Source organism: Chiloscyllium plagiosum, chromosome 28 (genome assembly GCF_004010195.1).
Source record: "Chiloscyllium plagiosum isolate BGI_BamShark_2017 chromosome 28, ASM401019v2, whole genome shotgun sequence".
Taxonomy (NCBI): Eukaryota; Metazoa; Chordata; class Chondrichthyes; order Orectolobiformes; family Hemiscylliidae; genus Chiloscyllium; species Chiloscyllium plagiosum.
In genome coordinates, this window is record NC_057737.1 from 25,003,002 (window position 1) to 25,014,832 (window position 11,831).

General features: G+C 39.4%; 1 protein-coding gene across 2 annotated transcripts in view; it reads left to right on the forward strand.

Moving 5' to 3' along the window:
• Positions 1-11,831, forward strand: part of appbp2 (amyloid beta precursor protein (cytoplasmic tail) binding protein 2) — an 86,357-nt gene that overhangs the window by 25,922 nt on the left and 48,604 nt on the right. For both annotated transcript variants that reach the window (XM_043718527.1, XM_043718528.1), the window contains exon 2: positions 5,081-5,169. In XM_043718527.1, the coding sequence (XP_043574462.1) occupies positions 5,081-5,169 (89 nt within the window). The remainder of the gene's footprint in view (positions 1-5,080; positions 5,170-11,831) is intronic.

Here is an 11,831-nt window from a genome sequence, read left to right on the forward strand (position 1 = left end):
CGAAGTCCCTCCTCCCTATCTTTTATCTTAGCCTGCTGGACCAACTTTCCTCATTCCTGAAGAAGGGCTAATGCCCGAAACGTCGATTCTCCTGTTCCCTAGATGCTGCCTGACCTGCTGCGCTTTTCCAGCAACACATTTCCATCTCTGATCTCCAGCATCTGCAGACCTCACTTTCTCCACAAAAGCCTTGGGATCAGGAAACTTTAACAATGGATAAATTGGATTTTGAAAGTGGGTCTGCATGGCTAAGCTAATTTGCTATTATTCCTTTTTTTTTGTAGACAATAAGATTGACTGAATGTTTACCCAGTAACTTTAATCTTGATTTTTTTTTCTTGTATGCATTCTTGTTATTTCCCTGTAGCAGGTGTAGTGCGCTACCTCATTTTGAATTGCTGCAGTCAAAAAGCAATTGACTGTTTCCATAGCTCTGAGGGGGAGTTCCAGGACTTTGACCCAGTGACAATGAAGGAATAACAATTATAGTTCCAGGTCAAAATGTGATGTGGCTTGGAGGGAAACTTTCTGCTGGTGGTGGTATTCCCACGCATCTGCTACTCTTGTCCTTCTAGGTGGTAGAGATTGTGGTTTTGGAAAGTTTGTTTCTGGAACCTAGGTGAATTCAGTGCATCACGTAGATAGAACACTTTTTTTTACTGGATGTTGGTGGTGGTGGAAAGTGGTTGGCATTGTTCTGAGAAAATCAGTGATGGTTTACTTCTAGGTAATGTGCCTGCCATAATTTCTACCTGTCTGTTCATGTAACTGTCGTATAATTTTAAGGCCTATTAATCATCACTTTACTGTTATAGATTTTTTTCCATAATCCCTGGAGGAAACAGCAGCTCTATAATAATTTTTCTGCCCTTGATGCTTCATGTGAATGCTTAGTCAGACATCGTGAGCATTGCAAGCCATATTGGGTAGCCTAAGGAAAGTGTTTATATCTGCACTGGAAAATTCAGCAAAATTAAGATTTGAAGGGTTGTTATGGGCAGAGATTAAATGGTTTGAATTGAGGGGTTTAAAACGATAAGCAATTCAATGGAGTAGGTGTATTGAAGTTATTACCTCTGGAAATGCAGCAGAAGTTCATAAATATGAAAATCATGTACAGGTACTGACCCTCTGAAGAGCATCCCACCAATCCCCATCCCCATCCCCACCCCCACAGCCCTGTCCCAAAACCCCACATTCACCATGGCTATAATCTACCTAGCCTACACATCTCTGGACACTACAGACAATATTAGCATGGTTAATATACCTTACCAGCACATCTTTGGACTGGAGAGGAAACTAGAGCACCCAATGGAAAACCACCTAGACCCAGGGAGAACAGGCAAATTCCACACAATCACCCGAGGGTGACGACTCCCCACCCACTTCCCCAAAAAGTCTGTGGATGTTAGATCAAATATCTTTTGCATTGTGTTTTGCAGGTTTTGTTTTGAGGTAAATGTGTCAAGGGATATCAAAAGCCTTCTCTTGCTGAAACCATAGTTATATCTATAAGTCCTGCAGAGCACCCTGGATTTCTGTTGTCGCACTTGGTCTTCCAGCATAGTGAAACAAAATCAACTTCATTCAAGCTAGACTTAGATACCAAATAAGCTGACTTGATTTATTTTCCTAACAAGTAGGATACATATATGGCAGCACAAGTTTATGTGCAATGGTATCTTTACTATAACACTTTGTCCTGGTCAGAATTAAGTGAAAGTGCCTTTCTAATTACTTCTGAACATTCCAGTACTCTATGATGCATTGAATTGTGGTTTCATAGTTGTTTTTCTGTGACTCATTTTAGAACACAAATGACTTAAATTTACCATTTTTATCATTACTGAAGTAGGACTGAAGATATTAGTTTTTTAAGAAAACATTTCTGTATTAAGTGGACTCATGAACATCAGTGGCCTTTGACCATGTGATTGAATCTAATTCTTGCTATCAAAAGCACATGCTTTGCCTTGTATTGTGAATCAATGAACAGTAATCAAGTTGTTAATTTTCTGATATTACGTACTTCAATTTCAAATCCCCAAAGACTCCTGGTAATCTGAAAATTGACATCAGCAGTGCCAAAGCATCAGAGAAAAACCTTGCTGTTGTGCCTTCCAAGAGCTTTAAAAGACTCTTACAGCCTGTTCTGAAAACCTAGATTGCTTTTAGGTCTTTAATCACTTAGAATGGGATTACAGGTTTCAATTGGTTAATATCCAAATCCCAGAACTTATTTCAAATCACAGTCCTGAAATTTGCAGATTTGTATTTGCAGATACATTCTATTTTGGTCAAAAAGCTGATAGTCTGCCTGTATGCAGTCAGTCATAGAGATGTACAGCATGGAAACAGACCATTCCATCCAACTTGTCGATGCTGACCAGATATCCCAACCTAACCTAATCCCATTTGCCAGCACTTGGCCCATATCCCTCTAAATGCTTCCCATTCATATACCCATCCAGATGCCTTTTAAATGTTGCAGTTATGTCTGCCTCCTCCACTTCCTCTGGCCATGTGACATTTTATAAAATCTTACTTTGAAAATAGAACAGTCTGGCTCAGTTATGGTACAAACAGACTCTAACCTCAAACCTTTAGTGCATTGTCTGAGCTGAAATGCTACCTTTTGTTTTATAAAACCTTAAGTTATTTCAGGGAATTGTGACTTGGAATAAATTCTGGGATTTGTCTATTAATGAATCAAAACCTGCATCCCCATTCTCAGTGACTAAAGACTTTACAGCAATCTAGGTTTGTTCAATACATCGCATCAGTTCTATGACATTTTGAACTTTTATTATAAATTCTGTATCCTATAATCCTGCCCAACTAGCTATCTGATGAAGGAGCAGCGTTCCGAAAGCTTGTATTCATAGAATCCCCACAGTGTGGAACGGGCCATTCAGCCCAGCAAGTCCACACCAATCCTCTGTAGAGTAACCTACCCAGACCCATTCTCCTACCCTATACTTACCCCTGACTAATACATCTAACCTACACAACAGTGAACACTATGGGCAATTTAGCATGGCCAATTAACCTAACCTGCACACCTTTGGATTGTGGGAGGAAACTGGAGCATCTGGAGGAAATCCACGCAGACACGAGGAGAATGTGTGTGCAAATTCCACGCAGACCGTCACCCGAGGCTGGAATTGAACCTGGTCCCTGGTGCTGTGAGGCAGCAGTGCTAACGACTGAGCCACCGTGCTGCCCCAATTGTGTGGTAGTAGGTATTTGGCCCAACAAGTCCACACCCACCCTCCAAAAAGTATCCCACCCAGACCTATTCCTCTACCCAATTACTCTACAGTTCCCATGACTACACATCCCTGAACACTATGGGCAATTTATCTTGGCCAATTCACATAATCTGCACATCTTTAGGCTCTAGGAGAAAACCAGAGCACCTGGAGGAAATCCACACAGACGGGGAGAATGTGCAAACTCCACATAGTCGCCTGAAGCTGGAATCAAACCTGGATCCCTGGTGCTGTAAGGCAGCAGTGCTCACCACTGAGCCACTGTACTGGCAAATAAACCTGTTGGACTATAACTTGATGTTGTGATTTTAACTTTTGACAAAGCGACCAACTTTCTGGGGTGTATGTAAATAAAAATTCTCCAATGCATGATAGCTACATTTAACTTGCTTATTGCTGCTAAGAGCTTGGGAATATGTTGATCAGCCTTTTCAAAATTAAACTGCACTGATTATGGATAAATGGGAAAAAGGAATTGGAAATTTCATTTTATCCGTCTCCTGTCCGTAACACCCTTTTTTTTTGTTTTGAAATGCATGAATTTTGTGGTAAATTCCAGACAGGTATAAAAAATAATACATATTGAAATTACAAATTTAATTGCGTAGTATTTCCTTTGGTTCTGATCTTAGTTAAAGTATTCACAAGGGATTGTAATTTACACTGTTCAGATTATGTCTATCCAATTTAATTAACAATATAATGCTCGGAAATATAGGAGACATCTTCCAGAAGCATGACGTTCTGGAGCTGGTTGAACATATTAGTTCCTCACTGGCATTAAACTTTACAATTATACAGTGCCCAGTATGAAGCAATCTATGTAAAAATAGTTCATTTACACTCCTTACTCCTGTTGTGTTTTATTATGAATTGCTAAGTTAGAATATCAAATGCATATCTGTTTAACTGCAAAAAGTATATCAATAGGTCATAATTTCTCATTTTATGGTCTAGTTATAATTGTATTGTGTAGGATTTCATGCTGAGCTGCTTAACTTTTGCATGCCATTCCTTTGCTTCATCAGTTCATGATGTGTCATGGAAGTTATGGATTTAATTGCAGAGTAATTCCTCTGATGGTCCTGTTTCCAGGTTGAGCTATCAATGTAGTTCACACTGCTCAAACAATATCTTTCTGCATTGCTTAACACAATATTCTATGGAAATAGAAGATGAACGATAACTGTCTCATTATAAAATTGTATACTCAGCCAAGGTTTTACTGATACTGCTACAGTTTTCATTTAAGTGTGTTGAGGTTTGTGATCTAAGTTATAATTATCTTTTACAGCCTTCCCTTTTTTTCTGATTTAATGCTCAAGTCTTTCTATTTTTGAGTGGTTTGTTGTTTTCATCCCATCATTGAGTTTGACTGTCTGTCTTTGTCGTCTTGCTGTTGAGAGCCTGGAGCAAAATTATCTTGGGTATAAATTGTCTAATTTGGCAGCTTTGCTGAAAAACTATAGAATGGCAGGTGCAAAAAACGAAAAGCAATTCCATGTTGCATTGCACCATAAAGGAAATAACAGTTTCATCTTAGTTGCACCTGAGTTGGGTTTGCTCGATATTGTTATTGGTTGGCCCCCAGTAGGCAGTGATCCATTAACTTTTCACTGCAAAGAAACTACGTATAACTGCTACTGTTAAAACAATAAGGGAAACATCCAAAACAATGGCAAGCACTAGTAAATGGGGAAATGGACCAATTTTCGTCTCTTGAAAGTTACCAAAATATGATGTGAATACTCATAATTAGCAATGTAATTTTCCTGACCTGACTAAATCCCCATTGGTTTTTGCAGCTTTATCAACAAGGACGCTTATGCCAACTTGGTGGTGAATTCTGTGAGCTTGAGGTGTTTGCCAAGGTGCTTAGAGCATCAGACAAAAGGTAGGAATGCTCGTTTTTCTGTCCGTGTAAAGGTTTTTAGTATAATTTGAATTTGGTATGCCCAGTGAACTGTGTGCAGATTTTGGATCTGAAGGCAACTGCCAAGTAATAGGATTCTAACCTGAAGTTTGGCAATATGGAATTGCCCCGAGTGTTACTTTCTAACCCATTTTTCCAAAAAATGCCATGTACTTAAAATTGGTTTCAAAATGTTTTAAACTAAACAGTCATTTTCTGACTTTGAAGAATATTAACAAATTAGAGTTTTGGTCTGTACTTTTGTTTAACCACCTTCTATAGGTCTGTTTCATACTTTTTTTTTACTGTTATTTTCAATCTGCTTTGTGTTTTCCTGATAGGCAAAATAAACCCCAATTCAACTAGTAGTTTTGGTTTTGTTTTGATTGACAACGCACAGAATTCTTTTAGGGCCAATTGACTTTTCTTTTTCTTATGTAATAGGTTAAGCAACACTTGTAGACATTTCTTTGTACATTGAAAAAATCGACTCCAGCTTTCTTCACATCTCACATTGATTGCTAGCACTTTTTTAAAAAAAAAAGCCCCACTCTTTACCAAACCTCTTTGAGCTTTCCTTCCGCCATCCCCTAGTTATTCGCTACACCTTTGCAACCTTGGCAAATGAAGAATTGGCTGCTCCTTTCGGACTTAATAGCCAGTTCAAGGATGTATATTTGCTCGCTGAGCAGGAAGGTTCATTTTCAGATATTTCATCACCATAGTAGATAACATCTTCAGTAAGCCTCCGGAAGAAGTACTGCTGATGACTGCTGCTTTCTATTTATATGTTTGGGTTTCTTTGGGTTGGTGATGTAATTTTCTGGTGTGATCTCATATCCTATGGCGATGTCATTTCCCGGTTCCTACTCCGATCCCCTGGCATCATGGTAGCCCACAAACCCACCAACAGGCTAAAACGGCAGCTAATGAACTTGAAAGACCCTATACAGCCAACAAGGGAAACTAATGTCATGTACAAAATACTGTGCAAGGACTGTAACAAACACTACATTGGACAAACAGACGGAAAACTAGCCACCAGGATACATGAATATCAACTAGCCACAAAACGACATGACCCTCTCTCAGTAGTATCCTTATGTACAGGTGAGGAAGGACACCACTTCGAATGGGACAACACATCCATCCTAGGACAAGCCAAACTGACACCCGCACGGGAATTCCTAGAAACAGGCATTCTAATTGAAATTCTATCAACAAACGCATTGACTTGGACCCAATTTACCCCTGCCGAGAAAAAGAACAGGAAATGACATCACCAACACAAAGAAACCCAAACATATGAATAGAAAGCAGGAACCAACAGCAGTGCTTCGTCCGGAGGCTCACTGAAGATGTTACCAACTATGGTGACGAAACGTCTGAACATGAACCTTTTTAGCTCAGCGAGCATACCTGCATCAAGAACCTGAACGTGAGCTACAAATGTTCTCAAAACTAGCCGGTTCCTTTTATTCTAGCCGGTTCCCTTTAGTTCTGGACACTCCAGTCAAGTGAAATAGCCTCGAGTTGTACTTCTCTGTTAAACCAATGAGGATTTTATAAAATTTCAATGTGTTTAATTTGTTCTGAACTCTTGATAACATCAGCTCATTCTGTTCTGTTTCTCCCTATGACTTTGCAGTAGTCAGTTACCACCTTGTTTTGTATTGTTTTTCAGCCAGTTTGTGCTCAGTGTTGAATTTAGTGTTATATTTGTTTGATGTAATTCTTTGTACCTGGAGTTCATGCAGAAAAAAATCTTCAACTGAAGTCAGTCAATGATAACACTTTGTTCACTTATCTGAGGGAGATTTTCATTTCTGGTATATAATATGCTCAGGTTTAGGAGTCTTTTTAAAATCTTAATGGGGATAGCAGGGGAGGAAAGTATCTGGTCTCTATGAACATTTTTATTTGTAGGGAGTACAGTAAATAGTTTGTTAAGCAGATCCTTTCAGCTGACAAAATATAGATTAAATTTGCCCTGTTATCATGATGTTTGACATTATCAAAATAATCCAGCAGAGACTTGCCTGGCTTCAGTAAATTCTTGAAGATCAACCTAAAGAAACTGACATGTGAAGGAAGTAATATATTAAGGGAAAGAAACTGGTGAAAAAGACATTCCCAGTTGCTGTTAAGTGTAGCGCTTTGAAATGTGGTTAATACCAATTATGAACAGCAAAGAATTGAATGTTTGTTCTTCGATTTGCAGTATATCTTCTTTGTACAAAATGGTTGTGCATGGAATTATAATCCTGGATGAGGAAACATTCTGCCAGTGGACTCCACATTGAAATTACTTTTAACCAAATTATTTAGATCAATATTATGCATTGTCTGTTCTGTTCTGTGGAGGGGAAGAAAGTCAATAATATTGGGGAGGGCAGACAAGTTAAGGGATGATGCTAAGACAGGCAGGAACTTGGAAAGTACTGAAGCTCAGATGGACTATGGTGTACCTATTCAAAGATTTCTGAAAGTAGCAAGCAGATGGATAAAATGGTTAAGAAGACCATTTACCTAAGACACAGCTTACAAAAGCAAGGAGTTTTGCCAGAACTGTATAAAGTCCTGATTTGACCACAACTGAAGTACATTTTGGGTCACTGCATCATCAGAAGGATATGATTTTTGGGCTTGTGGGGACACAGTAGAAATTTACCAAAATGCTGCTGGAACTGAAGGGGTCAGAGCCATGACAAAAGATTGGATGGGCTAGGGTTGCAGCTGCAAATTTGAGAAAGGACCTGTTAGAGATTTTGAGGGGCATGGATAGGATTGATAGGAAAACACATTACATTAGATGAGGTCAGTAATTGAGGAACAGTATAGGTAGAAGGCAAACAAGGAGAATTGAGAATTGTTTTCATTCAGAGTGATGGGAGTTTGGAACTCACTACCTACAAAGTGATTGATTAGAAACACTTGTAACATTCAAATAGTATCTAGATATTCATGAGTGTTGCCATAGCCTCCACGGGCTTTATGTAGACTGGCATGGACGTGATGGGCTGAATGGCCTCCTATGCTGAATATATTATGGTCGTTCTTCAGTATAATTGGATGATAGAAAACGGAAGTATTTAAAATTTCTCTGACTAGAGAAGTTGGTGCCATCTGCTAAGTTAGAAGTTGTGTTATGATTAGAGTGGTGCTGGAAAAGCACAGCAGGTCAGGCAGCATCAGAGGAGCAGGAAAATCGACATTTCGGGCAGGAGCCCTTCATCAGGAATGAGGCTGGAAGCCCTGGGGGTGGAGAGATAAATGGAAGGTGGTGGGGCTGGGGAGAAGAAAGTTGAGAGTAGGGTAAAGGTGATAGGTGGGAGAGGAGGGTGGAGCAGATAGATGGGAAAGAAGATTGACAGGTGGGACAGGTCATGATGGTGTTGCTGAGCTGGCAGGTTGGAACCTCCTGCAAAAATGCTACCCTGTATTCCCAATTCCTGCCATATCTAACCCCTCACCTTCTGCCTCTGAACCTTTCAACCCCAGGGCATCAATGTGGACTTCACCAGTTTCCTCACTTCCCCTCCACCCACCTTACCCCAGTTCCAACTTGCCAGCTCAGCACCGCCCTCGTGACCTGTCCATCTTCTTTCCCATCTATCCGTTCCACGCTCCTCTCTGACCTATCACCTTTACCCCACCTCCAGTCTCATTCCTGATGAAGGCTCCAGCCCGAAATGTCACTTTTCCTGCTCCTCAGATGCTGCCTGACCTGCTGTGCTTTTTCCAACACCACTCTAATCTTGACTCTGATCTCCAGCATCTGCAGTCCTCACTTTTGCTTCAAAGTTGTGTTGCCAAGCTTAACAAATTTAAGTTGTCAGAAGACTAGAAATTGAAGAGTTTAAAGTAAACGCAAATATCATTTTTCTTCTACTGAAATCCTGATGTATTAAAATTGCTTCATTCTTCAGAAATAATTGAGGGAGATAGTATGGCAAGTTGAAAGAGAAATGTACCCAGTGTGTACTGTAATTTGACTCCTTCTAAAAGGTAAAAAAAAAACATTTTGCTTCGCATTTTGGTTTCGGAAAAACTAATTGAAGAAAATTAGTTTGCCTGAAACCTACTTGCATTTTAACATTTTTAAAAAAGAAGCATGTCACAGCTACACATTCCAAGACCCAAGTTTGCTATTGTTGATCGAGGTTTACATTAATTTATTCCCAGACCTCTACTAGTGTTGTTGCCATCGTTTCCATCTGCCTGTTACCATTTTTACTTTCATCCTCCACATTCAACCAATCTTTGTTTATAAATATTCTTCCCATTAAATGTTAGTGTTTTTGTGTGTTGAGCCAATTTTGGCAATATTCTTGACTTGTAGCAATTCAGAAGAAATTAATCACAGGCCTCTGCGTAGTTATCAACTTTGAATGCAAGTTACAGGTAAGAAAGAGGCAATATTAGAAACTCTAAATACGTCATGTATACACATGCAAACATCGAGTCCTGTTTTGAGCAGTAGCTAAAGTTGGCCTTAAGCAAAAGGAGCTGCCTCCTCTAAGCTTAGTTTATTGTGTAAGTTTCTGTAAATTTCCAAATTCTGAAAATTTAGGTTGAAATATTTGGTATTGAACGTAAGTGTACTAATGCTGTTGTGCAATTGGCATTCAAGTCACCTGAAAAAGTTATTTAAAATATTTTGTTTGAGTTGCTGGTGTCATTCATCATAGATTTTTTTTTCTTGCAGAATGGAAAGGCTTAAACTTAGTTTTTGCAGGTCATTTTGAAGATTTATAAACAGGAAAGTTTTCAGTTGTAGCATAAACTAAAATGTCAAATCAGCTTTCATTGCAATTGTATTTGATTTCTTCCCACCTCCTTCCCTTCCCACCCTCACACAATTTTTAGTTGTCCTTTTGTTTTTAAACTTTTCTCTGACCTTTGCCAGGTCTGACAGAACTGTTACTTGAGGTCTCTCTTTTTTTCTTTCTTTTGCATGCCTGCATTCTGTATACTCTGTCACCAACCTGACTCGCTTTCTGTGATTGGAGGGAGTAGAGGTCACACTTCCTATTGCCACTGCTTTGTTGTGCAACCTGCAGAACTCTTTCCTACATTTCTTCCTGCACCAACCTCACTGGCACAGGATTACTGGATTTTCTCACCTTCATCTTGTGTGAGGCGTTGTGTAAAAGGGGAGAGAAGGTGCTTGAAATGAATGGGGTGGAAGGAGTGGCTTCACGAAGACTTCTGGCAACATGGCAACGTTATAAAATGTGGGAATTAAAGTAGGCCTTTTTGATCCTCAACTCCACTTTCCTACCTTTCCCTTTTAACCCTTTACACTCTTACTAATGAATCTATCTCAGGCTTGCTTACTTACCCCGCCTCGAGGTAATTCCTCCTCCTCTTCTTTTAAAGAAGCAACTCCTTACTCTGTGATTATGTGGTGTTTCTAGAGCCTCCCCTCAAAGGAAAACAATCTCTCAGAATTTACTCTGTCATGCCCTCTTAGAATTTTTCAAAATGTTTTAGCAAGATTGCCCTCATTCTTCTAAACCTTAATGACTGCAAACAGAAGCTACTCCACTTCTCAGAAAATCCTTCTGTGCTGGAATCTACTGAGTGAACCTTTTTCTGGATTGTCGCCAATATCAGTGTGCCTTGCCTTAGATAAAGAAACCTAAACTGCTTATACTATTCCAATGTGATTTAATTTACCTTGTATAGTTTTTGCAAGATCTTCCTATTTTTGTCCTCCATTCCCTTTTAAAATAAAGGCCAGTATTTCATTTACCTTCCCTATTACTGGCTGAATTTATACGCTAGCGTTTTCTGATTATCTACAAATCCCTTTGCTGTAACTTTCAGCAGTTTTCCCCAAATTCAGTTTCTCTATTCTTCCTACCAAATGCATAACCGCCTGTTTCCCACATTATATTCTATCTGCCAATTATTAGCTCACTTAACCTATCCATATACGTTCACAGACTTTGTGTCATCCTCACCAACTATTTTTGTCTTCCGTTAGCTCTTAGTAACTGACATTATGTACATACCTTATCAAATGTTAGAAGTCCAAATGTATCGCAACTGCTGGGTCTTCTTTAACCATCCTGCTTGTTATCTCTTCAAAGAATTTTAATAAGTTTGTTAGGAAACAGTGTTGACTCATAATTATAACATGCATTTCTAAGTGCTCTGCTGTTATGTCCTTTATAATACTCTTAACATTTTCCCAATGACAAATGTCAAGCTAACTGACCTGATTTTGTTTCTCTCCCTTTTTGAATTAAGGATGTCATATTGGCAGTTTCCCAGTCTTCTGGGACTTTTCAAGAATCTAAGCATTTTTGGAAGATTGTTATCAGTGTATCCACTATTTAGAGTCATAGAGATGTACAGCATGGAAACCGACCCTTTGGTTCAACACGTCCATGCAGACCAGATATCCCAACCCAATCTAGTCCCACCTGCCAGCACCTGGCCCATATCCCTCAAACCCTTCCTATTCATATACCCATCCAAATGCCTCTTAAATGTTGCAATTGTACCAGCCTCCACCACTTCCTCTGGCAGCTCATTCCATACACATACCACCCTCTGTGTGAAAAAGTTGCCCCATAGGTCTCTTTCATATCTTTCCCCTCTCACCCTAAACCTATGCCCTCTAGTTCTGGACT